The sequence below is a fragment of the Cervus canadensis genome, chromosome 17, assembly GCF_019320065.1.
Source record: "Cervus canadensis isolate Bull #8, Minnesota chromosome 17, ASM1932006v1, whole genome shotgun sequence".
NCBI lineage: Eukaryota > Metazoa > Chordata > Mammalia > Artiodactyla > Cervidae > Cervus > Cervus canadensis.
The window spans coordinates 46,832,632-46,860,430 of NC_057402.1; the positions used below are offsets into that span (position 1 = coordinate 46,832,632).

The 27,799-nt window shown below is 46.5% G+C and overlaps 2 protein-coding genes across 4 annotated transcripts; both read left to right on the plus strand.

Annotated features, from left to right (window-relative positions):
• PEX11A (peroxisomal biogenesis factor 11 alpha) lies at positions 1 to 6,853 on the plus strand. Its single transcript, XM_043490074.1, has 3 exons — positions 1 to 139; positions 2,305 to 2,420; positions 4,451 to 6,853. Exons 1-3 carry the CDS (start codon positions 84 to 86, stop codon positions 5,020 to 5,022), a joined length of 744 nt encoding a protein of 247 aa, XP_043346009.1. The 5' UTR covers positions 1 to 83; the 3' UTR covers positions 5,023 to 6,853.
• PLIN1 (perilipin 1) lies at positions 121 to 27,656 on the plus strand. Of its 3 annotated transcripts, XM_043490072.1 has the most exons (10): positions 121 to 139; positions 13,782 to 13,900; positions 14,490 to 14,548; positions 17,259 to 17,463; positions 19,310 to 19,392; positions 21,112 to 21,376; positions 21,904 to 22,076; positions 23,820 to 24,014; positions 24,411 to 24,656; positions 25,679 to 27,656. In XM_043490072.1, exons 3-10 carry the CDS (start codon positions 14,504 to 14,506, stop codon positions 26,018 to 26,020), a joined length of 1,554 nt encoding a protein of 517 aa, XP_043346007.1. In that variant the 5' UTR covers positions 121 to 139; positions 13,782 to 13,900; positions 14,490 to 14,503; the 3' UTR covers positions 26,021 to 27,656. The 3 variants fall into 3 exon arrangements, with proteins under 3 accessions (XP_043346007.1, XP_043346008.1, XP_043346006.1); XM_043490073.1 differs by lacking the exon at positions 121 to 139 and having other exon boundaries at positions 13,730 to 13,900; positions 14,384 to 14,548; XM_043490071.1 differs by lacking the exon at positions 121 to 139 and having other exon boundaries at positions 13,730 to 13,900.
• Positions 27,657 to 27,799: the final 143 nt, after the last annotated feature.

Here is a 27,799-nt window from a genome sequence, read left to right on the forward strand (position 1 = left end):
TGACGCTCCCGTGGGGAACCGTCGGCCGTCCCTGAGGACTAGTGACAGAGCCCGGTGCGACGCGTGTCCTTGGGCTGGGTGCCATGGACGCCTTCATCCGCTTCACCAACCAGACCCAGGGCCGGGACCGACTCTTCAGGTGAGTTAGGTGCCCGCGGCCTCTACCCCTTCCCCGGTACTCTCACCCGGGTCGACGGTTCCCAGTTCTCCACACCCGGGGAGGGCGGTAGTAGCCCAGTGGACGAAACCAGGAAAGCCGCTGCCGGCTCCCGGCGGTAGCGTGGCCCGGGAGCCCCTCCTCACCCTAACTTCAATGTTAGGTTCAATGTGGTTGGGCGGAACACACCTCCCTTCCCGTCCAGTCCCGCGTCTCCGGGCCGCTGGCTGCGGTAAACCAGGCGACGAACCCTCCTCTCCTGACTCCAGGAAGAGTGGGTTTTCCCCGCTCTATATTCCTCCAAGAAATTATTTAAGACAAACTCGGGGTTGACATCTGAGCATTTGGTAGTATCTTGAAAAGCTCCATGAAATACTTATGGGGAGGAATTGTGTTTGTCATCCGTATCTCAGCGAGATACCGCCTGTGAAATAGTTTCGTGAACCGTAAAATGCAGTGTGGAGAGCCTCAGAAAGAACTGACCACCTTTCCGAGGTACAGGCCGTGCTGCTGAAAATATTAAAGAGATTGTGGCTTTAATACTAGCTCCTAACGTTTCTTTTAGGGATTTGGTTGAATTGTGCTCAATAAAAAGAAATTAGTCACAATTACAGTTTTATTTAAGTTTTTTCTTCTTCTGAGTGTACAAGTGCAGACACACAAGTGTACACACAGATCAATAGTAACCCCAACAATTATGAGACTTTTGGAAGCGGGCTTAATGCCAGGTGTTTTCTCAATGTTAACAACTATTAACCCACTTAACTGTCAACACAACCCTATTAGGTTAAATTCTTGAAATCATTCCCATTTCACAGAAATGGGGAAACTGAAGCAGAAGGAGTTTAATAGGGACTAAGTGACTGAACCGAGAGATTTAAAACCACACAGTTGACTTCAGGACCCAGTTTTTTAACTTATCAAGCCATACTATCTTTCTAATTAATTTGATAGATTTTCAAAATGGTTGCGTTATATACAAACTTCATTAAAACAGAAGCCTCCAGTTCCAGTGTGCTTAGAATATACCCTGAAAATTTTATCAATGAGATTGGTTAATAAATAATTGCTTAGTATATACTTATTATATGTACTTAGTATATACTTATTTCAAGATCTGAGATTTCTAGTATTCATTTCCTAATCCCCTTGGTGATCTACAGCTTCTGTGAATACACTGGCATTCAGAAAATAATGTCTTGTTTTTGGATACATTCCTATTATTAGACCAGATCTGAGAAAAAGGGGTTCATTGACTTGACCAGCTTGAGCCCTTTAGCCAGGAAACATACTTACAGGAGAAAGAGAGATTGTTTCTTATTACTTCAGGCACAGTAACACATTCACCATTTTTATTGAGAATAATATTTTAGCATAAGGGAATTCAGATGCAGTTACAGGACAGTAGGAAACAGGCATCTACCTACTTTATTTACTAGAATGTCAAATGCATTTAGATGTTTGGTTATATGATACACAATTTTTCATTTGCTATGTTTCTGTCAGTAAGGCATTGCTGTTTGACTGTTTGTACTCACGACAGTAATCACTTTATTGAATATTTAGTAGTATTAAACAGGAGTCTGTACTTCATATAAAATGCTCATTAGTTTGAAAGACAAATCTATACTTATTTATGTGTTGGTCTGTATTTGGTTCTTTTATAAAAAGCTAAACAGTATGCCAGTGGTGGACTTTTCATTGGTTCTGGTTTGAGTGTGTGACCTGTCACATTAAGTAGTTGGTAAAAATTTCATTTTAGAAATCTGAAAATCTTTTAGAAATTTACACTGGAGAAAATAAAGAATATGGATCTTTGCAGACTTAACGTGAGGTAGAGTTTTCTGCAGTTCACTCTTTTGGCTATATGCTTTTCTCTGTGCCAGCAATGGGCATTCTGAGAAATTGTTCACTCTATTTTTTTAGAGTTCTCTTTCATTACCTTTGTGTTGCATTTTCATCACATGTTCTACTCTTTGGCCCTGTGAAATGAGTGTTGCAGAATTTTGCTCTTGTAAGAGCTGCTGCATGAGAAATTGTCTTGGAAACTTTGTTTTCGGCAAGACATGTTTCTCTTTCCCTTACTTCATGAATCAAATTTTATTTGGTTTGTAAATCATTCTCCTCATTTTTCTTTTCCATTTCAGAGCCACTCAGTACACATGCATGTTGCTTAGATATTTGTTAGAGCCTAAAGCTGACAATGAGAAGGTTGTAATGAAGCTCAAGAAACTGGAATCCAGTGTGAGCACTGGCCGTAAATGTAAGTACCCTGTCCCTTGAGGGACAGTGGCTCCTGGTTTAGAATCCTCAGACCTTGTAATTCACAAAAATACTTCCTAGGTCATGAATTTCTAGTCAGTCAAGCTTATTGATGAAGATCACTAGTAAGGCTGCCCTCATGGAATGACAGGCCATAAAGATGAAATATTTTGCTGCAAACGGTTCACAAATACTCTCCTATGTTCACATTTGGTGCGACATCTTGTCTTTCTGCTTCATCGTAACCAGTAGGACATACAATGTGTTAGTTCACCTTTAGTTCTTAGAATCACAAAATGTTCTGGCAATCTCTGACATGAACTGCTGGCTCCTGGAAGCCCTGGAAGAATACAGTAGCTATATCCTTGACCCCTTTCCCTTTTCCTTTTTCTTGAGGGATTGCTGGAGGAAATGGATGGATACTTTTTCTTAAGTCATTTGTGGGGTTGTTTTTATGTAAAAGGAAAAAAGCAGTCAGTGGTTTGGACTCATTTAATTCATTTTGAGTATCTGCTCATGTAGGTGTAGTTCTGAGCTTTATGGAAGAACTAAGATCACATGCTCTAATGATATAGGATTTAGTACCAAATACGTTGGTTGAGAAAAAGAAAGGTGTTTTGAGGAGGTGGAACTTGAGGTGTGGCAAGAGAGAAGGATTGGGAGAGCATTCTTGAAGGGTAGTTTCCTCTAGTGGAGGCTCAGAATGTTCTGAGCAAACCATTGTGTTGGAAGATCAATGAGGAAACTAATTTGATGAGCAGAAGACTTAATTTGTCAAGCAGAGGGATGGGAAGGAGCTCTTCTAGATGGATTGGAAAACCAAGATTAGAAGTTCTCCCTCTTCGGAATGTTGGGGCTTAAAGGTACTTTAAAAATCACTGGTCTTTGAAGTTTAGAAAGGACTTACCCAAGGTCACTAAGCTAGTTAGTGCAACATCTAGAACTGAAAACCTGAATTATTCATTACATATTTTGTGTTATTTTTGATAAAACAATACCAAACATTTTTCTGAGATCAGTGTTTCCTGAGGGTAGCTACTTCTGAGAATTTACTGAGTTTAAGATATATTCATGTATGGAAAATACTTCTTGTGTATCCTCCATAATGTTTAAGATTGTAATATATACAAATATTTATTGATTGGTGCATCACTGATCAAGTTACATGCTCTGATAAAGGAAATGCCCTGTCAATGGTTGATTTAATTGAACTAGGCATCACATATGACAGTATTATTAGTTGTGTTATCCACTAAATCCTGCTATCTCTACTTTGGCTTTTTGACAGTAGGGAGCCATAGGGGCTTTGGATCAGAGAAATTGCAGGATGATATTTTGTTAAGTCTCTAAGTCATGTCCAACTGTTTGCAACCTCATGGACTGTAGCCCTCGAGGCTCCTCTGTCCATGGGATTTCCCAGGCAAGAATACTGGCATAGGTTGCCATTTCCTTCTCCAGGGTTTCATCCCAACCCAGGGACTGAACCCACATTTCCTGTACTGGCAGGTGGATTCTTTACTGCTGAGCCACCAAGGAAGGGGTTTTTTAAAAAAGCAGTCTTGTAACTGGAAAGTAAATAAGTGTAAGGCATCAGACTCTCTAAAAGAATGTTGCATTTTGAAAAAAAAAAAACAAAACAAAACAAAAAAAAGAATGTTGCATTCTGGAATTCATGTTACTGCTGTACCTTCCTTCTAAAGAAGTATAGCTGGTAATATGCAAATTGTAACAACCCACGCTTATGATTGACCTGGCCTAAAGTATGTTGTCATTTGTTAATATAGTCATTCAAATGGAGGCAATAAGTTTAAAGGGTTGCTGTTTTTTTTTTTTTGCCTTCCAGGATCATCTTAGGTGTCCTTAACCTACTGTAAAGTACTTTTCCTTTCCTGAGCAAAGACTGAGCCACAGATGACAGTCAGTTGTTAAAAAAAGCAGTGCTGACCTCTCACCCTGATACAGGGCTTCTGCCTATAAAATCCTGTTACATCTGATTAAATAACCATTAATTCTTGTGGGTTCTTCTTGCAGGGTTCAGACTAGGCAATGTGGTGCATGCTCTCCAGGCGACACAGCAGAGCATTCGTGCCACTGACCCGGTGCCCCGCATATGCCTAACATTAGCCAGCTTGAACCGTGTGATTTATTTCATCTGTGACACCGTCCTCTTCGTGAGGAGTACAGGGCTTGCCTCTGGCGTTAACAAAGAGAAATGGCGAAGGTGGGCTGCCCGCTATTACTACTATTCTCTTCTGCTGAGCCTGGTCAGGGATCTGTACGAAGTCTCCCTGCAGATGAAACAGGTTGCACACGACAGGGCAAAGAGGGAGAAGTCACCATCCCAGGATCCCCTCGGGTACAGTGTGGCTGATGAGGAGACAGAGTGGCTCCAGTCCCTTCTTCTTCTCTTATTCCACTCTCTGAAGAGGCATCCTCCCTTGTTTCTGGACACAGTGAAGAACTTCTGTGACATCCTGAACCCCTTGGACCAGTTGGGGATCTATAAGTCCAATCCTGGCATCATAGGCCTCGGAGGCCTTGTGTCCTCTGTAGCAGGCATCATCACTGTGGTGTATCCTCAGATGAAACTGAAGACCCAGTGACATGGTTTCAGGCTGAAGACCAGTACCTGCTTTGAAGACAAGCTGTAGGTGAAATGGACATTTGCCTAGGCACAGCCGTGTCATACTGTGCTTGAGGACTTATTCACATGGACATTTAGTGACTGTGATGTGAACAGAGGTGGGGCCACGGATGGTGAAGGGGAGAGCTTGAAGATTTATATGTTTTCTAGAGTGTGGGAGTGACTTCTAACTTTCTGTGTATTTTTCCTTCATCTCACATTTATTGAGCATCTCTTATGTGCATATTAGGAGCTCAGTGTTTGCTAAGTGAATAAAAATTGAAAGAAATTTTAAAGAACTAACAAGTGGACACTAATATATAGCGACTGCAATTCGGGAGACCTGGGTTCGACCCCTGGGTGGGGAAGATCCCTGGAGAAGGGCATGGTAACCAACTCCAGTATTCTTGCCTGGAGAATCCCATGGACAGAGGAGCCTGGTGGGCTACAGTCCATGGGGTTGCACAGAGTTGGACAAGACTGAGTCCATGTGTCTGGCTACTTTTGCACAACTCCAGTAGGTCTGATGCACAGCCCTCTCTAAGATCTAGTAGAGGCCCCTGATCTGGTCAGTTACCCCACTTCCTCCATAGCTGTCAATGCCAGGATGGAGCAGAGCTGGCCTTCTAGCCTCTTAACTTACCTTTCACATCACTGCACTCCTGTCCTTCCTCTGTCCAGGAGTAAAATCAGAAATGTATCAGGCGTCTTCATGGTATAAATTGTGTCTTTAGGTAATGCAGTGAGGAAAAACAAAAAAGCAGATAGAAAGGACATGAAGTAAAAATAATGTGGAAAGTCACAGTTGGTACCTGTGGGTCAGTTTGTGACAGATGAGGAGACTGAGGTTAAAACTGAGGACAGGGACTTCCCTAGTAGTCCATTGGGTGGGACTCTGTGCTCCCAATGCAGGGGGTTCAGGGTTCAATTCCTGGTCGGGGAACTAGATCCCGCATGCTGCAATTAAAGATCATACATGCCACAACTAAGACATAGCATAGTCAAAAAAAAAAAAACTGAGGCCAGAACCTCATTTCTCTGACTCCCAATCCAGTGCTCTTTCCATGTTTCACTGCCTTCCTGATTAGGTAGAAGTATGAGACTCTCCAGACTCCCATACAAAAAGCCTTTTTTTTTTTTTTTAAGAACATTTGTTGGCTAGTGCTTTATATTCTGTTCTACAGAATTTAAAACTATATCTAGATCCACCAACTGGATTGTTTGATATAAAGCCATATAACAGTGTGGGCATTTATACATTAATTTTCATTGAAATTTATGAAGTTAAGAAACTTCATGAAACTATAAAGTAGAAGGATCATAACATTCTGTAAGTCAGACTTCATATTTGTGGAGTGGTTGGAAAAAGTGGAAAAGGGCAGTAAGCTATGAGTGAGGAAGACACCAGAATACTGAGTGGATGCCACTTGCTCATGCAGGGTGTTGAATTCTTTCTTGTGGTTGCAGATCCTCTTAATTTGAGGCAAGTGAGGTAGAGAATAGGGTAGCATCAGATAAGAGGCCAGTGTCAGCCCTACCAGTAAAGCCATCACATTTATCTGAACAGCAATGAGAAATGTGCACTCAGTAAATTTTCCATTAATATGATTGAGATTCTTAAAAAATAGATTCAGGTACTTGGCACTCTAGTTTTTGAGTAACCAATCAAGATATAGGATTTGATAAAGAACATTTTGGGAATTTTAAGAGAAATGAAAGCTGCTAGATTGAAGCAAATAAATATTAACTATATTTACTTTGTCCTTATCTTCTACTGTAATAAATTATGTCTAATAAATCTGTAGACAAAATTTACTCATGTATCTGTGAATGTGTTCTGGGAATGGACAAGAGTTAAAGTAAGGTGGTCCTAAAATAAGCAGTCTACACAGTCGATAGAGTGAGTTCTGGTAAAATAAGCTCTTGGCTGGAAGGTCCAAGTGCAGGAGAAGGATGAAGAAAGATTTAAGTATAGAACATCCTGGTTGAAAGAGACCTCTAAGACAATCTTGTCCAGACTGCTGAGGGTCCCATATATTATCCCTGTCAGTGGTGTTTTTGCTTCTGCCTGGAAAAGCTTGAATCTGTAATGGCATTTTAACAGTGTGTCCATCTTGGTTAGTTTTGTCCTCTGCAAGTTAGAGTGGGTGAGGGGGAGCTTGGGAAAAGCTACCTCTTCTAGAATTTGTGAAAACCTTAATGGCACCTCCTTCCCTGTGCACCTTTCTCCTTTCTAACTAACCATCCCCACCTTCAATCCTCCATATTCATTCAGGAGGGATTCTAAAAACCAAAGATATTTTTTTTCTCTTCCAGTTTTACTGAGATATAATTGACACAGTACTGTATAAGGTGTACAGCATAATGATTTGACTTAACATACATCATGAAATGATCACCACAATAAGTTTAGTAAATATCCATCATCTCCTGTAGATACAAGATTAAAGAAATAGAAAAAATTTTTCCATACCTTTAGAACCCTTAGGGTTTACTCACTAAAGAACTTCCATAAATAACATACAACAGTGTTCATTATATTTATCATGTTGTCATACATCCCTAGTACTTATTTGTCTTATAACTGGAAGTTTGTACTTTTTGACTGCCTTCTTCCAGATACCCCTCTCCCCATCCCCTGCCTCTGATAACCACAAATCTGATTTCTTTTTCTATGAGTTTGGTTTTTAAGTAAAAGTGACCTACAGCACAGTGTGATTTCCTGGTGCAGAACATAATAATTTGATATTTCTACACATTTCAAAATGATCACCACAATAAATCTAGTTATCTGTTACCAGATAAAGGTATTATATATTTATTGATTAAATTTTCCACATTGTACATTCCATACCTGTGACACATTTATTTTATAACTGTAAGAAGTTTGTTAATCTCCCTCACCTGTTTGCTCTTTTACCCCATAACCTCACCTCAAATGGTAGGTATTCTTAAAAACTGTATTTCTGTTTTTTCTTTTTTAAAAAATTGAAGTATAGTTGGTTTACAATATTATTAGTTTCAGGTGTACAGCAAGGTGAATCAGTGATACATATGTATTTTTTAGATTATTTTCCATTATAGGTCATTATAAGATATTGAATATAGTTCCCTGTGCTATACAGAAAATCCTTACTTATGTGTTTTATGTATAGTAGTTAGTATCTGTCAATCCCGTACTCCTAATTTATCCCTACCCCTGTTCCCCTTTGCTAACAGTAAGTTTAATTTCTATGTCTGTGAGTCTGTTTCTCTTTTGTATATAAATTTGTTTGTATTATTTTTTAGATTCCATATGTGCGTGCATGCTAAGTCACTTCAGTCATGTCCAACATTGTGACTCTATGGACTGTAGCCTGCCAGGCTTCTCGGTCCAAGGGATTCTTCAGGCAAGAATATTGGAGTTGGTTGCCGTGCCCTCCAGGGGATCTTCCCAACCCAGGGATCGAACCCGCATTGTTTATGTCTCCTGCATTAGCAGGCAGGTTCTTTACCACTAAGTGATAGCATATAATATTTGTCTGAAGACATTTCTTAGATGTATAGACCAGCACATTCACAGCTGAACATTGTTGCCTAGAATTTGTTTATTCAACAACAAATGTTTGAGTGCCGTGCTTAGATCTGGGGTCCATTTGAATACAGAATGACCAAGGTCCCTGTGCTCATGGGGTAGTTGGACAGGGTTGGGGGGGCATGTAGGGATGGGGAATAAAAGGAAATAACTATGTCCTTCAAGCTGCTGCTGGAAAGCGGACTCTTCCCAAGGGACTCTGTTAGACCCTTTTCACCACTTCGCACTTCTCACCCACATTCTGGATGCCCAGCTGACACGGCCAAAGAGCCGGCTTTGTCAGCAGAGCTTTCAGGCACAGAGCCCTGTACTCCCTCTGGCCCAAAGCCATGACTTCAAAGTCTTCACACTGCCCTTTGGCCCAGGTTGCTCTCTTGACACATAGATAATTTGACCTGAACATTGAAGTGAGGTGAAGGCAGAGGCCACTTCTTTAGGTACTTCCCTTTCTCTCTATTACTGTCTTACATTTTCAAAGCCCAGGTTGGATCAATAAGTATTAAATGTATCACATATTTTAAGATTTTTAGCAATTTTTATTGGAATGTAGTTGCTTTGCAATGCTCTATTTGTTTCTTGTTGTACAGCAAAGTGAATCAGTTATACATATACATATATCCACTCATTTTTAGATTTTCTTCCCATTTAGATCACCACAGAGCACTGAGTTCCCTGTGCTAAACTGTAGGCTCTCATTATTTACTTATTTTATACATTGTATCAATTATAAATACGTGTTAATCCCAATCTCCCAATTCATTTTACCCCCCTACCCCTTTGATAACCATAAGTTTCTTCTCTACATTTGTGACTCTATAAATATTTTTGCTTTGCAAACAAGTTCATCTCTACTATTTTTATAGATTCTACATATAAGTGATATTATACAATGTTTTTCTGACATACTCTACTTTGTATGCTAGCCTCCAGGTCCATCCACATCTCTGCAAATGTCATTCCCTTTTATGTCTGTGTAATATTCCATTATATATATATGTACCACATCTTTTTCATCCTTTGCTCTCTCAATGGACTTTTACCTTGCTTTTGTGTCCTGGCTACTGTAAATAGTCCTGCAGTGAACAGGGTGTGTGAATCTTTTAGAATTATGGTTTTCTCTAGATATATGCTTAGGAGTGGGGCTGCTGGGTTATATGGTAGTTCTATTTTTAGTTTTTTAAGGAACCTCCATACTGTTCTCCATAATGATTGTACCAGTTTACATTCCCACTGACAGTACAAGAGGGTTCTCTTTTCTCCACAATCTCTCCAGCATTTATTGTTTATAGACTGTTTGATGATGGCTGTTCTAACTGATGTGAGGTGATATCATCAATTGTAGTTTTGATGTGCATTTCTCTAATAATTAGCAATGTTGAGAATCTTTTCGGATGTTTGTTGGCCATCTCTATGTCGTCTTTAGAGAAATGTCTATTTAGGTCTTCCACCCATTTTTTGATTGGGTTATTTGTTTGTTTTTGATATTGAGCTGCATGAGCTATTTGTGTATTTTGGAGATTAATCCCTTGTTGGTTGCTTCATTTACAAATATTTTCCCCCATTCTCAGGGTTGTCATTTCATTTTGTTTAGGGTTTGTATTGCTGTGTAAAAGCTTTTAAGCTTAGGTCCCATTTTTTAATTTTTGTTTTTATTTTCATTATTCTAAGCAGTGGATTGAAAGAGATCTTGCTGTGACTTATATCAGAGAATGTTCTGCATATATTTTCCTCTAAGAGTTTCATAGTACCTAGCCTTACATTTAGGTCTTTAATCTATTTTGAGTTTGGTTTTGTGTATGGTGTTAGGGAGTATTCTGATTTCATTTTTGTACATGTAATTGTCCAGTTTTTGCAGTACCACTTACTGAAGAGACTATCTTTTCTTCACTGTATATTCGTGCCCCCTTTGTCATAGAAAATGCTCAAAATTCTCTAAGCCAGGCTTCGATAGTACATGAACCATGATGTTCAAGCTGGATTTAGAAAAGACAGAGGAACCAGAGATCAAATTGCCAACAGCCGTTGGATCATTAAAAAAGCAAGAGAGTTCCAGAAAAACATCTATTTCTGCTTTATTGACTATGCCAAAGCCTTTGACTGTGTGGATCACAACAAACTGGAAAATTCTTCAAGAGATGGGAATACCAGACTACCTGATCTGCCTCCTGAGAAATCCGTATGCAGGTCAAGAAGCAACAATTAGAACCGGACATGGAACAACAGACTGGTTCCAAATTGGGAAAGGAGTACGTCAAGGTTGTATGTTGTCACCCTGCTTATTTAACTAATATGCAGAGTACATCATGAGAAATGCTGGGCTGGTTGAAGCACAAGCTGGAATCAAGATTGCTGGGAGAAATATCAATAACCTCAGATATGCAGATGACACTACCCTTATGGCAGAAAGTAAAGAAGAACTAAAGAGCTTCTTGATGAAAGTGAAAGAGGAGAGTGAAAAAGTTGGCTTAAAACTCAACATTCAGAAAAAGATCATGGCATCTGGTCCCATCACTTTATGGCAAATAGATGCGGAAACAGTGAGAAACTATATTTTTTGGGCTCCAAAATCACTGCAGATGGTGACTGCAGCAATGAAATTAAAAGACACTTGCTCCTTGGAAGAAAAGTTATGACCAACTTAGACAGCATATTAAAAAGTAGAGACATTACTTTGCCAACAAAGGTCCATCTAGTCAAAGATATGGTTTTCCCAGTAGTCATGTATGGATGTGAGAGTTGGACAGTAAAGAAAGCTGAGCGCCGAAGAAGTGATGCTTTTGAACTGTAGTGTTGGAGAAGACTCTTGAGAGTCCCTTGGACTGCAAGGAGATCCAATCAGTCCACCCTAAAGGAAATCAGTCCTGAATATTTGTTGGAAGGACTGATGCTGAAGCTGAAACTCCAATACTTTGGCCACCTGATGCAAAGAATGGAGTCATTTGAAAAGAGCCTGATGCTGGGAAAGATTGAAGGCAGGAGGAGAAGGGGATGACAGAGGATGAGATGGTTGGATGGCATCACTGACTCAATGGACATGAGTTTGAGTAAACTCCAGGAGTTGGTGATAGACAGGGAGGCCTATCATATTTCAGTCCATGGGGCTGCAAAGAGTCGGACATGACTGAGCAACTGAACTGAACTGAGGTGCTCATAGGTGCAGGTACGTGGGTTTATCGCTGGACTTCTATCTTGTTTCCCTGATCTATATTTCTGGTTTTGTATCTGTACCATACTGTTTTGATTACTGTAACTGTGTAGTATAGTCTGAAGTCAGGGTGCCTCATTCCTGCAGCTCTGTTCTTCTTTCTTAACATTGCTTTTACTATTCAGGGTCTTCTGTGTTTCCATACAAAGTGTAAAATTTTTTGTTCTAATTCTGTGAAAAATGCCCTTGATAATCTGATAGGGATTGCACTGAATTTGTAGATTGCTTTGGATAGTATGGTAATTTTCACAATATTGATTCTGCCAATCCAAGAACATGGTATAGCTTTCCATTTGTGTCATCTTTTATTTTTTTCATCAGTATCCTATAGTTTTGCCTCCTTAGGTAGGTTTATTCCTAGGTATTTTATTCTTTTTGATGTGATGGTAAATAAGATTGTTTCTGTAATCTATATTTCTGGTCTTTCATTGTTAGTGTATAGGATTGCAAGAAATTTTTATGTATTAATTTTGTATCTTGCAACTTTACCAAATTCACTGATGAGCTCTAGTAGTTTTCTGGCAGCATCTTTAGGATTTCTTAAGTATCGTATCATGTCATCTGCAAACAGACAGTTTTACTTCTTTTCCAATTTGGATTCCTTTTGTCTGGAATCTTTTAGATTCCTCTTGTTTCTTTTTCTTCTCTAATAGCCATAGCTAGAACTTCCAAAACTGTGTTGAATAAAAGTGTCTAGAGTGGACATCCTTATCTTGTTCCTTACCTTAGAGTTTTCACCATTGAGTTTGATGTGAGCTGTAGGTGTGTCGTATGTTTGTTATGTGTCGTATCCTTTATTATGTTGAGGTATGTCCCTTCTAAGCCCACTTTCTGAAGAGTTTTTATCATAAATGGGTGGTATCACATATTTATTATTCTTTTTGGAGACTCCGTTTGACTCTTTCCTCCCCTTCCTGACTTCTAGTTTCCTGCCTTATCATATCCTAGACATAGAATTGATTACAGAGGATCTATCACACATCTCCATTCCTCTCCACTTGCTGCCTCTTTCTCTGATTGCCCACAGTATACAGCTTAGCAGAGAGCCAACAGTAGGTACAATTTTGCAAAAAATAAGGGAAATAAATTTTGTCCTATTACCTATGTTAATTAAAAAGCCTTCTTAGATAATCTGAAAACTATGGCTTACACCACAACCCTCCATCCTCTCTGAAGCCAGGAATTAGCTCTTGGGGTCCTGTCTGATTCATTACTAAGGAAGGGAGGAGAGGTGATCAGTGGCTGTCTGGATGCTGCTGATCAGTAATTGAATCTTGGTCAACATTGTCTTTTCCAGACTTGACAAAATCCAGTTGGCTTTCTCACTGCATATTCTGGTGGCATCTTAAACCAGGTAGAGTTCAATAAACTTTCTGGAAATCTGGGATTTACAGAGATTGAAATAGCTCTATTAAAGCCTAGATTGTCAAGGAATCTACCCCAGGTCTGGTTATCTTTTTCACTGAGAGTAATTTATCTTCATAATCAAAAGATTATGGTAAACTGTATTCCTGTGTGGGTTTAAATCTTACTGTTCAAAAGTCATTCTTGATAGTAAAAAATAAGGATGAGGGAAATGGATTGAAAACCATTCCACAGGACCCTCTATGGAAAAGGAGTCAAAGATTATAAAACTTTAGAGGTTATGAGTTTAATGACATATACCCCAACATCTTCTTTTTGGAAAACAGCTTTTTTGAGAAGTGAGGGTCAGAAATGGGTCACGGAGCAGATATTTCATTGCTCAGGAATAATAACTCCTCTGAGTCTGGTTTTCCTTCAGCCCTGCTCTCTACCCCCTAGTTGGCCAAATCTCCTAACAGAGCAGGATATGCCCAGGGGACCCTGGGTCAAATAACCATGACAACAGGCTGACTGGGCTTTCTCTTCCTCTCTGCCCTCCTCTAGCTGGGAGGTGTTAATAGCGTTGCTCAAGAGCAATTGGATTTGTTTCCTCCAGACAAGACGCTCACTCGGCAGCCTGGGCTCTGTGGCACGGAGACAGCATCAGCTGGAGTTAGCGTGGGGGTCCCGAGACAACCTTACCTGGTTGGTTTCTGAGAAGTAAAGAAGTTGAGGGTAAGGTTCTTCTGGGAATTTTACTGAGGATGAAGAGGCCTGCAGGGAAACCCCTGAGGGAGAGGTTACTGAGGGTGAATGACCAAGAATGTAAATACTCTGCAGCCACTGGTTTTTCCAGAACACAACTGAAATTGCTGGTTTTATGAATGGCTACTTTCTTATCTGGCTGAGCAGAGGAACAACTGGCATCTATGCTTGCTTAAAAAGAGAGGAATTAATGCAGAACTTTTTCATTAAAAAAAAACAAAAGATTAAACCTGAAACTCTTTCTTTTAGTCTCTTGGACCCTCGTCTAAGAGCTCCTAAACTTCATCTAAAACCTCTTATCTCTTAGAAGCTACTTTCATTTTTTGTTTCTTACCCTGAATACTTATAAGAAACTTCGGTCTCAACAAGTAGGCTGCCAGGCCTCGTCCTTGTGGGACTCTAAGGACTGACCACTTGTCTGTGACATTCATCCTCCAAATACCTTCTCTTCAGGGAACTTGAAGCCTGGGTCCCCTTGATGGCCTTGAAGGATAGGGACTGACCCTGTGGATCTCAGGCTGAGGACTTTCTCATGGACCTAAAACCTTCTGCTTTGCAGCTTGAAGAGCTCCAATGGCAGTCAACAAGGGCCCCACCTTGCTGGATGGAGACCTCCCTGTAAGTAACTTGGGCTTATATGAAGCAATAGACAACTTTAGGGGGAGGGAGGAGCTGGAAGGAAGGGCTCGGGGGGCTTAGAGCAAAATGTGTCTAGGTGATATTCATAATTCATTGACCGTTACATTTTCATTATTCTTGCTTTTGCAGGAGGCTGTTAGAGAATGTGGAGGGGTAGGGAATGATGCCTATTAAAACTAAGCACCTTGGAGAAAAAATTGGCTGGTGGGGGACAAGGAGAGGAAGGGAACTACTATATTCTAAAGCCTGACACAGACGTCTATGCTTTGTCCATCCAGGCAAAACTGAATTCTCAGGACTAAGACTCTGCATTCTGTAACTCCAGAGCCATCTTGGATATGTTAGTTTATGTAAATGGCACCTCTTAGAGCTACACAGCACACGTTATGTATGTGAGAAGGGACTACAGGGGCAGTGTGTCCAGTACTGTGTCTAGCCTGGTCTTCAGCATGTCTCAGGGAGGTTTTACACATTTAGGTGTACTGATGCCACATGGCAAGGCCTCTCCACCTTAGGCACAGTTCAAATAATGAAACTGGAAAATTGTGAGCCCGTATAATATCCATCTTGTCCCGAGTTAGGCTTTAACTAACCTTTGCACTAGGAATCGCCATGTGTTGTATTTGATCATAGAACACAGAGAAGCATAAAATGGTCATGTACATAGTTAAGCCATCCTAACAGATGGTAGTGTATTTCCATCCCAGGACCTCTCTCCCTCTTTGGCTTTGCCTAAATCAACTCCCGAAGGCTTCGTCCAAAATGTTAAAGAAAAATTTTCTTGTTTACAGTTATAACCTTTTTCTAGTTCAAATTGTCAAGAATCTAGTTCAAATTGTTAAGAATCTCATCTGCAAGACCAAAATCTGAAATATTGTAGCCTACGGTCTGGTGTACATGCGAGTCTCCTACAAACAGAAGAAGCTAGGTCCTCCCCTCTGGAGAAAAACTATGTAGCAGTACAAATTCAAAACTACAAAAAGAACCTGAACATCTGAGCCAGACTTGGGATGTTTATGTGGAGAATTCCTAATATTCCTAAGAAGAGACAGAAATATACAATACCCTTCACCAGCCCCAGCAACAGAATCCCAGGGACATACTGCCTTCTCCTCACCCATTCTTTCACCCATCTTATGTTATTTTGAAGCAAATCACAGATTTGCAATTTCAGGCCTGAGTTGGAAGCCTGGCTCTGCCACTTATTAGCTGTGTGTTGTTGGGTAAGTCACTTCACATCTCTGAGTCTTTGTCTCCTCACTGGCAAAGTGCTGGTGACAGTGCTGACCTCAGAGGGTTGCTGTTAGTGTTACATGAGGTTATGTTACTGAAGCACCTCAATCAGTGCCTGGAGCATAATGGCACTGAGTAAATATTGTCTCTCTCTGCAAGACTAGAATCTGCTTCTTTTTTTTTTTTTACTCAAAGACCACTTTTTTTTAAATTTTAAGTAAGTTTCCTAGCTGATCCAAAGTTTAATTATGTGCCTGCTGCCAAAGTTAGAATGCATTAATAAGAGCCTAGCATCCCAGTAATGAGAGGTGATGTCTCACTGGACCCCACACATTCAGATCACACCTGGAATGCTGTCTTCAAGCTTGAGTGCTATAAAGGCTATGTCAAGATGTAGTGTGTGCAGAGGATGGAATTAGCAGATCAGGGCACTGAGTCCTTTATAAGCTAAGTTAGGAACTAGAGCTATTTAGAATACAGAAGGAACTGCTAAAGGCAGAGATGCTTATCTTCAAGTGTGTGAAAGGCCAGCCCATGAATGATGAAATAGATGTGCTCAGCATTGTTCCACAGGGCAGCGGGTGGAGCTGTGGGTGGGGGTGGATGCCGGTTCAGCCACGCTGTCCAAGGAGGGGCATAGGCCACTCTATGAGGAGTGAGCTCCATTTGAGAAGTCCAAATGCAAGCCTCCCAGAGGGATATGGGAAGAGCACTCTTGCTTCAGAGGCCCCCGGAGGCCTAGGATTCTGTCATTCTGTCCAGTTGGGCAGATCTGAACACCTTAGGTGCAGCCCTGTCACCTGTTCAGCTAACATGACTGGCGGCTTTGGGTGAGGCCCCGAGACACACTGGTGAGAGCCTCCCGGGATGGAGCCGAGTGCAGAGGTGGCCAGCACCAGCGCAGCACCGTGTTTGAGTGCGGACACATCCCAGGGAGGGAGGTGGTGACCTCTGACGTGAGGGAGGGCCGGGAAGCTTCTCAGGGGAAACGGTGCTCAAGCTGTGTCTTCTGCCAGACAGAAAGGACTGTGGGAGGGAAGGGGAGCACCCCAGGCAGCGGGACCAGCACTGGAGGCAGGGAGGTGTGTCCCAGAAAGACCCGAAAGATGTTCAGGTGAAGCTCCCAATCCACGGTGGACCAAAGCTCTAGACAGGTGCACCGGCGCACTCATTCCTGGCCATGAAGTTCAGGTTGAGTGGCTGCAGGGTGGGGTGGCCCCTGGAGGATGGAGGCCGCCCCAGGAGCTCTCCAGAGCCAGGACTATGACCAGGAGAGCGCGGCTACCCGGCTCTTATGCTTCCTTTGGGGCCTGCAGAGGCCTCTCTATTCTGGATTCCTCCTAGGTCACCTGGACCCAGGCCAGCGCTAGTGGGCACCGCAGCTCTGAGACTGCCTCCCCAGGAGGTAGGAGAAGGAGGTGGGCTGATTTCTTTCGCTGCTTTCCTTCCATGCCAGGAGCAGGAGAATGTGCTGCAGCGGGTCCTGCAGCTGCCGGTGGTGAGCGGCACCTGTGAGTGCTTCCAGAAGACCTACGCCAGCACCAAGGAAGCCCACCCCCTGGTGGCCTCTGTATGCAATGCCTACGAGAAGGGCGTGCAGGGCGCCAGCAGCCTGGCGGCCTGGAGCATGGAGCCAGTGGTCCGCAGGCTGTCCACCCAGTGTGAGTCCTCGTGGCACTCGGAGGCTGCCTGCCTGCCAGTCTTTTACCTGTCTGCCAGTCTGTCTGATAACCAGCTTGTCTGTTTGCCTTTTTGTTTGTGTCTGACTACCTTCCTAACTCTCTATATCTCATTACATAGTTGTTTCATTTATAGACACAGATGATTTAGATGTAGATATATGGCGCTAATGGTAAAGAAACTGCCTGCCAATACAGGAGACACAGGTTCGATCCCTTGATCTGGAAGATCCCTGGAGGAGGGCATGGCAACCCACTCCAGTATTCTTGCCTGGAGAATCCCCTGGCCAGAGGAGCCTGGAGGGCTGTGGTCCATGGGGTCACAAAGAGTTGGACACAACTGAAGAGATTTAGCATGCAAGCACATTACTGAGAGAGAGATATAGACATAGGTCTCATCTCATCTATAATGCCTCCTCTCTGATCCAGTTGGCATTTTCCTAGGATGATAATTGGCAGGAGAAGGGGTGGACAGAGTTATGGGGTGGGCAGTGGGGGGTGTGGGGCATACAGCAGACCAGACACACAGTTTAGCTCCAGATCCAGCAGCAGCAGAAACTGGAAGAGTCTGGCACAGAGCCAGTGGGCAGGAGGGCTGGCCTGGCAGGGCTGGGGGGAGTGGAGGAAGAGGGGAAGCCCTCTGGGTCCTGCAGTGATGGTACTGGTCCCATGACAGGCAGCGGCAGAAGAGAGCTGCCAGCCAGGGACCTGAAGGTGGAGGACAGCTTACCAGGCCTGCCCCTGTTCAATTTGTTCTGCCTAATTTGAAAATATGGTCTCCCTGGCACAGCTCTTGACAGGACTGAGGGAAATTCCAGCAGTCTAGGACTTTCCACCATCCTGAAGAGAGTTATGGGTACCCATGGATTCGGCACAGCAAACAGGAGAGGACAGATACAAAGAAGACCTGGGCCTGGGCCCGGGCCCACCTCCCTGCCTGCAAGCTCCTTAAATCTCCCTGGGTCTCATTTGGCCCAATATCAGAAGTCAGCTGAGTCATCTGGGCTCTCTCTGCTGTTTGAGAATTTTGTGAAAACCTAAGATACCTGGAGAAAGAATATGTGAAAGAGAAGATGTAGGTATCCTTTGAAACTGTGATCTCCATGATCATGGCTGCAGAGCTGATGTCCTCAGCAGCCCCTGGGTCATGTCTTCCAGGAGCATTGGCATCCTCTGTCACTTGCCCCTTTCTCTTCCCTGTGACCCTCTTCCCACTGTTGACCATCTCACTCCTGAAGGTTAAAATGAAGGGCCATGGACTATCTGGAACTCTAGACCAGCTGTCATCTCTGGACCTGAGTGGTACCAGGCCAGCTCCCACCAAGGTCTTCCCTTAGGGCCTGACTGCCTTTCCTTCCCCGCTGCCACTTCTGCTTTCCCCTGTTGTGTTCACCCAGCGCTCACCCAGACAGGGGTCATAGGAGAACGAGAGACCAAGATCCGTTGGTGATTCCCATAGGTTCTGTCACTTCCTCCTCATAACAACCCTGCAGGGCTTGTCCATATTAATCCACACTTGACAAATAAGGAAGTTGAGGCTCAGCCAGGTTGTGACTTGCCTGAAGTCACACTGCAGACGCAGGCGCCAGGCTCTGAGAACAGGTCTGCATGACTGCAGAGCTTCTACCCAGAGGGAAGACTTCTTGGTCTCAAGGAGTCACATTGGATGGGGGCCAATGGTGGCAGAGGGCCTCAGGCTGCCCGGTGCTTTGGAGGTGGAAGGGCTGGGGGTTTTGAGGGCTCCAAGGTGCCTTACTCGGCACAGAGGCCCCTGCTAGGTCCTCACAGTGAAGGCAGGGCTCACCCCACCATGGCCTTTTGCTTCCAGTCGTAGCTGCCAACGAACTGGCCTGCCGAGGCCTGGACCACCTGGAGGAAAAGATCCCCGCCCTCCAGTATCCTCCTGAAAAGGTGAGCCCCTCCCCTCTTCTCCAGCACTTCCACCTTCTGTTGTCACTGCCCCTCAGCGGAGGAGCAGGCATGAGCCCATGATGCAGGACGGCGTGGCAAATGCCTTTCCAGGCTGGTGGCCATTGCCTGCCCCCAAAAGTGCACAACGGGCTTCTTCCTCTCCCTGTGGGACCAGATCAAGGCAGGCTTTCTGAAACCAGCAGGCACAGGCCAGAGGCAGACTCATACAGGAGCTTGGGGTGGGGGCCACTGCTTCTGATCCCCCCTCTGTGAGATACCCCATGGGCCTACATCAGACCATTTGGTGGCTACAGACACCTAAGATCATGGGTCACACTCACCAGATCTCAGGATTGCAGTCCCATGTCTTCACAATCCAACACCTTAAGAACCATGAGATTGAAAAAGTCATTTCACCTGGATACCTACTCATTGGGTATTTGCCTTGGTAAGGGCCAGGTTTGGTGCTTTAGGGGAATACATTTCGGTCTCAGACATCATCCATCTCACTGATAAACTACCACTCATCTCACATTTACTGAGTGAGCCCTATCCTATGCCAGGAGTTATGACATGTGATTTATAGAGTCCTCTCCTTTAATCCTCTTTCTCCCTGGTGGCTCAGATGGTCAAGAATCTGCCTGTAATACAGGAGACCCAGGTTTGATCCCTGGGTCGGGAAGATCCCCTTGAGGAGGGAATGGCACCCCACCCCAGTATTCTTGCCTGGAGAATCCCATGGACAGAGGAGTCTGGCAGGCTACAGTCCATGGGGTCACAAAGAATCGGACACAACTGAGCAACTAACACTTTCAACCTTCTGGGATAGGGGTGGTATCCCCATTTGACAGAGAAAACTAGTGACTTCCCCCTGACCACATAGCCTGAAATGGAGGCCACAGGAGAGCAGCGCTGTTCAGCTCTGAGGCCTTGCTCTTCACTTATTTTTCCAGATAAAGGGCAAAGCCTTTGTCACAAAGAAGCTCCCAAGTCAAAGGAGTTGTTGTTCAGTCACTCAGTTGTGTCTGACTCTTTGACACCCCTGGACTGCAGCACACCAGGCTTCCCTGTCTTCACTGTCTCCTGGAGTTTGCTCAAACTCTTGTCCATTGAGTCAGTGATACCATCCAACCATCTCATCCTCTGTTGTTCCCTTCTCCTGCCCTCAATCTTTCCCAGCATCAGGGCCTTTTCCAATGAGTTGGTTCTTTGCATCAGGTGGCCAAAGTAGTGGAGCTTTAGCGTCAGCACCTGTCCTTCCAAGGAACATTCAGGAACCCAAGGAACAGTATTAAAAGGCAAAAAGTCAAAGGAGAGAAAGACATTATTTCAGTGCAGAACCTGTATGAAGGCCAGCCACATCCGTACGTTCACCTAGGCACAGATGGGAATGTGAGGAGTGCTCTGGGGTCAGGACAGAAGATACAGTGGAGAGGTGCCTTGAGGATATGAGGATAAGTGTTATCAAGAAGGTGGTCACTGGGGTGATTCTTGAAGGGTGATTAGCACCTCGACAGGCAGAAATGGGGTGCAGAGAAGCCAGGAGATCTAAGTGGTTGGCACAGAAAGGACTGGAGCCCTTTCCCTTTAAAGTTCAGCTTAATCAAGGTGCCCCAATACTGGCGCCAGTCCCCTAGGCCTTTATATGAGGCTTTCCTGAAGCGGGATGTAGGCCCTGCCAGAGCCTCACGCCTGACTCCCCATCCCCGCTTCCACCAGATCGCCTCTGAGCTGAAGGACACCATCTCCACCCGCCTTCGCAGCGCCAGGAACAGCATCAGCGTGCCCATTGCCAGCACTTCAGACAAAGTCCTAGGGGCCGCTCTGGCTGGCTGTGAGCTCGCCTGGGGGATGGCCAGAGACACTGCCGAGTATGCTGCCAACACCCGAGCTGGCCGGCTGGCTTCTGGAGGGGCCGACTTGGCCTTGGGTGGTGTCGAGAAGATGGTAGAGTTCCTCCTCCCTCCAGCCAATGAAGAGTCAGGTATCTGCCATTGTGGGGGGTGCTGGAAAGGGAGATCCCCCCCACCCTTGCCCTGCTGCTTGGGGATTAGGAAGAGGCAGCCAGGGCTCATCTAGCCACTGCTCTCCCTGGTGGCTCAGAAGTTAAAGAATCCACCTGCAATGCAGGAGACATAGGTTCTATTCCTGGGTTGGAAAGATCCCCTGGAGGAGGGCATGGCAACCCATACCAGTATTCTTGCCTGGAGAATCCCGTGGACAGAGGAGCCTGATGGGTTTAGTCCTTAGGGTCACAGAGTCGGACACGACTGCAGTGACTGGGCACGCAGCCACTGCTATGGAGCGGGGAGGGCCCAGCAGGACTCCCAGAGGCCTCCACTTTCATTTGGCCCCTCTCCCTATCTTTTAGTGGGGAAAGTGACTTCCTCAAGTTTCCAGTGAGCTTGTGTTGGAGTAGGGTGATCCTTTTCCAACCCTAGACACCACCCAGCTTTGTCCAGCCCCTCTCTGATCTGCTTTCCTCTCCTTCCCCCCGCAACTCCCACCTAGCCCCTGCCCCAGGACTCCAGGATGCCCAGAAACCTCCACAGGCCAAGCCAAGCCTCATGAGCAGGGTTGGGGCCCTGGCCAACACTCTCTCTAGACACACCTTCCAGACCACAGCCCGGGCACTGAAACAGGGCCAGGCCTTGGCCATGTGGATCCCAGGTGTGGCGCCTCTGGTGAGTGTCTGCCCCGAGTTGCCGTGGCCTGGGAACCCTGTGGACCTCCTGGTCCCTCCCATCCCCTATCCAATTCCACCTCCTGTCCTGAGAACACCCTGTCTTCCAGCCTGGATGGGGGGTGGGTGGAATATTAGGTCTAAGGATAAGAGACCTTAGGTGGGGTGGAGAGTTAACCCTCTAGGATGCAAGGGGAGAAGAGGGCAAGCCTGCTTGTTAGGATCATCCTGCCCCACCCCAGCCCCTTCTGTCTCTCCCATTCTCCCTCTAGGTTCCACTCTATCCCCCAACCTTCTTGGGAGAAATCAGAGACCTCCCCCCACCCATCTTCTCTGTAGGCACTAGGGAGTGTCACCTCTGAATAAGCAAGGTGCAAGGCACCAAAGCCCTCCTGTGGGGCAGAGAGCCCCAGCTGGGCCATATCCCTGATTGACCCCAGGCTTCTGGTTTCCCTTCTAGAGGCTTCTAATGGGCATCCCACTGCACCTCTGGTAAAATTGTCTTTTCTAGCCCCAGACAGGGCTTACTCCCCCCGACACCACACTCTCTGTGTATTTTAGCAGGGATAGCCTGGATTTTTTTTCATAGGAACTTTAATAAGAAACTAAGCCCCCTGCCCCCACTAAAAAAGGAAATAAAAATATTACAGCATAAAGGTCAGTGAACAAGATAACCACTTTTCAGCCATCATGAGGGTGGTACTTTTAAAAGCACTGTCAAACCTGGCTCATTCATTCCAGCAAATGTTTGCTGAGAGCCCACCACATGCCTGGCCCTGTAGGGAGCAGTAGTTCTCCCCTGTCCCCTGCACTGGGGGTCACTTCCCCATGGGGGCTAGACTAACTCCTGCGCCCTAGCCTAGCCCATAGCGGACAGAGGCCACTCTACGGCACAACCTCAGACACCACCATTTACACAGAAAATAATGGTGTCCCCTAAGGTTGTATAACAAGGAGACTGTGGGGCCTCCTGGGGGTCTGCAGTGAGCCAGGCTTTGCCTCAGCGTCACCTGCCCACCCGCCCAGGCTGGTGTCCTCCCATAGGACCCTCTGGCCCACTTGATTTTTCTCACTCTTTAAAGAACTGCAAGGAGTACCTCTGAAAGCTAAACACACACATCCCCTATGACTCAGCAACTCCACCCAACAGAGAGGAGAGCTTATATCCCCCAACGACATGTTGGAAATGCTACTATCAGCTTTACCCTTAGCTAAGAACTGGAAACAACACAAATGTCCATCAGCGGTAGAATAGGTAAATTTTGGTATATTTATTCGGTGGAGTGTGACACAGAAATGAAAAGGAAAAACTACTTGGTAATGTGGGTGACTCTTACAACATAACATTGAACAAAAGCTATGCATGAAAGAAAACATGTGTGAGTCCATTCACAAACGGGCAGAATTAATGCTTGGTGGTGGAGGCCAGTATGTGGTCCCCTGAGGCAATACTGACTGGGTGAGGGGCACAGAGTTTTCTGGGGTGTTGAAAATGGTCTCTATCTTGATCTGTACTGGTCACACTCGCGTGTTTCTGAAAATTCCCAGAGCTGTACACTAAAGCCGTGTGCACCTCAGTGGGTGTAAGTTACCACTCTGTAAAAAGTTGGAACAGTCCGCTGGGGCCAGGCCCAGCTCGCCTCCCCCTACCCTGACCCTGGGGATGCGGGGCTTTGCCTGCTGGGGCTGCCTGGCCTCTGGCAGGGGCGGTGAAGCCAGCGAACCGCCGCCTTCCTGCCCTCAGAGCAGCCTGGCCCAGTGGGGCGCGTCGGCGGCCATGCAGGTGGTGTCGCGGCGGCAGAGCGAGGTGCGGGTGCCCTGGCTGCGCAGCCTCGCGGCCGCCCGGGAACAACACCACGAAGACCACACGGACACTGAGGGGGAGGAGACCGAGGAGGAGGAGGAGGAGGAGGCGGCAGAGGAGAGCAAGCTCAGTGAGGTACCGGGGAGAGCGCAGGCGGAGGGCGTGTGCAGGAACCCCTGAGGGGGTGGGAAGCAGAGGCCCGGGCTGACACAAGGCTGTCTGCCCCCAGGCCCAGGGGCGTGTGCGTGGGTGCAGCCCCCTTCCCCTCACCCCTGAGCACCCGGCTAATAGTTCTCCCCACAGATCCTCACAACAACCCCATCAAATAGGCAGGACAGAGACTGTCATCCCCATTTTGCAGATGGAGAAACTGAGGTTCAGAGCGCAGAGGCGACCTGCCCAAGAGCCAGGCCGATAGTTTTTTTTCCCAATTTAGTGTCCAGATTCTTCCGCCTCTAGCTCCGGGGATGGTGAGGAGGGGACGGGTCAGGGGAGTTGCTGTGGAGGCACTGACCCTGCTCTGGTCACCAGGGAGCAGTCATGCCCGGCCCGCAGGGCCTCCTGGGCAGCGTGGCGCACACCCTGCAGAAGGCCCTCCAGAGCACCGTCTCAGTCGTGATGTGGGCACCGGCGGCTGTGCTGGCCATGGCGGGGAGGACGCTGCACCTCACGCCGGCCCGGGCCACCTCCTCAAGCAAGAGCAGGGCCATGTCCCTGTCCGACGCCCTGAAGGGTGTTACTGACAACGTGGTGGGCACAGTGGTGCACTACGTGCCGGTGAGCGCCCCCTCCCAGCCCCAACTCCTCCCCTCCCCCATGCCTCCCCCACCCTCTGAAAAGCAGATTAGGCTGAAGGGGCTTCAGCGCGGCTCTCCCTTCCCCAGCCTCTGATCCTCGGTGCCCCAGAAACATTCTGACATACTGTGGCTTTGACTGGGGCCCTCTGCAGCCCCAAGAATATAGAGACCGGTGGCCTTGGCCTGAGACCTTCCCCCACACCCATCCTTCCTACCTGCAGCTGGAGAGGTCACCAGTCATTCGTCTGGGGCCCCCAGTGGCCCAGCTCTCACCCCTCAGCTTCCAACTGAGGGGCCTGGCAGGTTTGCATGCTGCTCCCTGGGCAAGTGTTGGAGGGAGGCTTCCAGGACCCCTTGGGGGGTGGGCTGTGTTCCAGGGGACAGCAGCTGCCCCCATTCCAATTCCAATACCTGTTCCCAGCAGGAAAACCCCAGGGGGTGCCTACTACCACTTTGGGGGTCCCTGTGTCCCTTCCCAGACCGAGTTAACAGGTCATGCAGGCACTAGAGATCTGGTCAGAGCAGGAGGCCCCTTCAAGCTGAGGGTGGGAGGGCTGGGAGGGTAGGGCTGGGGAATGGGTTACTAGTCACTCATTCTCACCAAGAGGCTTAAACAAGGGTCTTGGCAGAGAGCTCCCTTCACTTTGGACCCAAAATGGAGCCAGATGTGGGTACCCTGACCCAGGCAGGGGCAAGGTGTGGGTTGTCCTTAGCTCACGGAATTGGGCCAAGGAAGGGTCAGGAAAGTCCCTGACCTCCCACTGAGGGACCTCTGAGGGGGACCCCGGGGTCTGGAAACTAGAGGGTGGCTGTCTGCCTTGCCTTGGGGGTCCGCATTTTGCACACCGGCAGGGGTGGCCGTCCTTGGCAGGTTCCCCTGGCATCCTCCATGCCCGTCCGACCCCAGCCTGTGCCCTCCGGATCGCGCATGACCGCGGGGGGGTGGGAGGTGCAGGGACAAGGGCCAAGCCCAGGGCCCTAACGTGGCTGCCGGGCCCTCAGCTCCCCAGGCTGTCGCTGATGGAGCCCGAGAGCGAATTCCGGGACATCGACAACCCTCCTGCCGAGACCGAGCGCCGGGAGGCGGAGCGCAGAGGGTCCGGGGCGCCGCCCGCCTGCCCGGAGCCCGCCCCGCGACCTGCGCCGCCCCGCAGCAGCCTGCGGAGCACTCGGGGCCCGGGCGCGGAGGAACGGGTGGACGCGGCCACCTTGCCGCGCGCCGCCTTCCCGGCCATGCCCCGCGAGAAGCCCACGCGCCGGGTCAGCGACAGCTTCTTCCGGCCCAGCGTCATGGAGCCCATCCTGGGCCGAGCGCAGTACAGCCAGCTGCGCAAGAAGAGCTGAGCCGCCTGCTCACCGCCCTCCCGGCCCGGCGCTCTCCCAGCCCCGGGCCGGGCCGTTGTCGCCAGCAGATAAACATAACCTATGAAGAAGTGAGCGTTGGCTTCATCACAGTAGTCCCTTTGGGTCCCAAGCTTTGATCCTAGGATGCTGCCAAGACACACATCTTTTGAGCATCCTTTTTGGGCTTAGCTGTCAGAGTCCATTTTTCAGAAACATCAGAGTAGCAGTCTGCTTTGATTCTAGGCCTTGGTTTTTTAATTTTTTACCAAAAGATTAATTGCCTAACTTATCTCTCACTTCTTTCACCAAACTTGTGGCCCACTGATATTTAACTGTTTCCAATATTTACATCCATCCTCTGTAGACAAATATTTGCTACCAGTGAGTAACGTGTCACCATGCCAAGTGTTCAAGCAGGCGATCCTGACACATTTTCAAGCCCCAGATGCAGAGATTCCTGTGAGTACACAGGCTCTCAGCTGACTCCTTTGAAGGGAACAGCTTGCGTGTGTGCTAAGTCGCTTCGGTCGTGTCCGACTCTTCGCGACCCCATAGACTGTAGCCCGCCCAGCCCCTCTGTCCATGTGATTCTCCAGCAAGAATACTGGAGAGGGTTGCCATGCCCTCCTCCAGGGGAATCTTCTGGACCCAGGATTGAACCCGTGTCCCTTATGTCTCCTGCATTGGCAAGCGGGTTCTTTACCACTAGTGGCACCTGGGAAGCGCCTAGATACATATTAGCATCATTTTCTGAGTACCCTGCCCTCTTCACAGGCCGTCCTGGCCTGTGCTCTGTAGCGCCTCCTTTCTGTTCCTAGCTACATTGCCATTTGCACCGTTATGATTTTACACCTAAATGTTCACTCTTCCTTCCACGTTTTGAGTGCTGGCGCCCCCAGTCCTGGGAGACAATACAGAAGGTTAGTTATATAAACAATATATATAGAATCTATGGCACGTCCCCCAGTGGCTCAGTGAGAAAGAATCCATCTGCAGTGCAGGCAATACAGGTTTGGTCCCTGGGTCGGGAAATCCCCTAGAATAGGAAATGGCAGCCACTCCAGTATTCTTGCCTGGAGAATCCCGTGGACAGAGGAGCCTGGCGGGCTACAGTCCGTGGGGTCACAGTCAGTCAGACATGACTGAGGGACTGAAAAACAGAATAGACCCTATAGCCACAGTTCATTCCCAAACCTATTTTTGAAAACGTTAATATTTGGCACATTTAGAAATGCATGCGTATAATTTAAAATGTAAACATTGCAAAAGGGTGTGTGCTTTCCTCCCGGAGTCCCCTGGTTCCCCTTTCCCAGAGCAGTCTTGGCAGCAGTCTTGTGTGCCCTTTCCATCACAGACTGAGGGTGCGCAAGCGCACGTGTATACCCTCCCCATTCCGTTCATACACGCTGTGGGGTGTTATACTCACTGCTGTTTCACTCAGCAATACATCTTAGAAATCTTTTTGTAAGCAGTATTGTAAATCCTCCTTGCTCTTTTTAACAGCTACATAGTAAGTGCTTCATAATATAGACGTGCTATAATTGATTAAACCAGTTCCTTAATCATGGACTTTTCTGTTATTTCCATTTTTTTTTCTCCCAGGAACAGGGCTGCAATAAATATCTTTATACAACAATGTTTCATGTAGATGTGTGCATGTATCTATAGGGTAAATTTATAACTCAAAACCATGACATGTTGAGTGAAAGAACACATTCATTTAGAAATATTGATAGGTGGTACAGTGGATAAGAATGTGCCTGCCAGCGCATGGGACAT

Excerpts from the sequence above, each read along its gene's own strand:
- PEX11A (XM_043490074.1), top strand. The coding sequence starts at position 84 with ATGGACGCCTTCATCCGCTTCACCAACCAGACCCAGGGCCGGGACCGA. Across the intron at positions 140-2,304 it reads GGCCGGGACCGACTCTTCAG|AGCCACTCAGTACACATGCA; the intron begins GTGAGTTAGGTG and ends TTTCCATTTCAG. Across the intron at positions 2,421-4,450 it reads TGTGAGCACTGGCCGTAAAT|GGTTCAGACTAGGCAATGTG; the intron begins GTAAGTACCCTG and ends TTCTTCTTGCAG.
- PLIN1 (XM_043490072.1), top strand. The coding sequence starts at position 14,504 with ATGGCAGTCAACAAGGGCCCCACCTTGCTGGATGGAGACCTCCCT. Across the intron at positions 19,393-21,111 it reads TCCAGTATCCTCCTGAAAAG|ATCGCCTCTGAGCTGAAGGA; the intron begins GTGAGCCCCTCC and ends CGCTTCCACCAG. Across the intron at positions 24,657-25,678 it reads CAGTGGTGCACTACGTGCCG|CTCCCCAGGCTGTCGCTGAT; the intron begins GTGAGCGCCCCC and ends CCGGGCCCTCAG.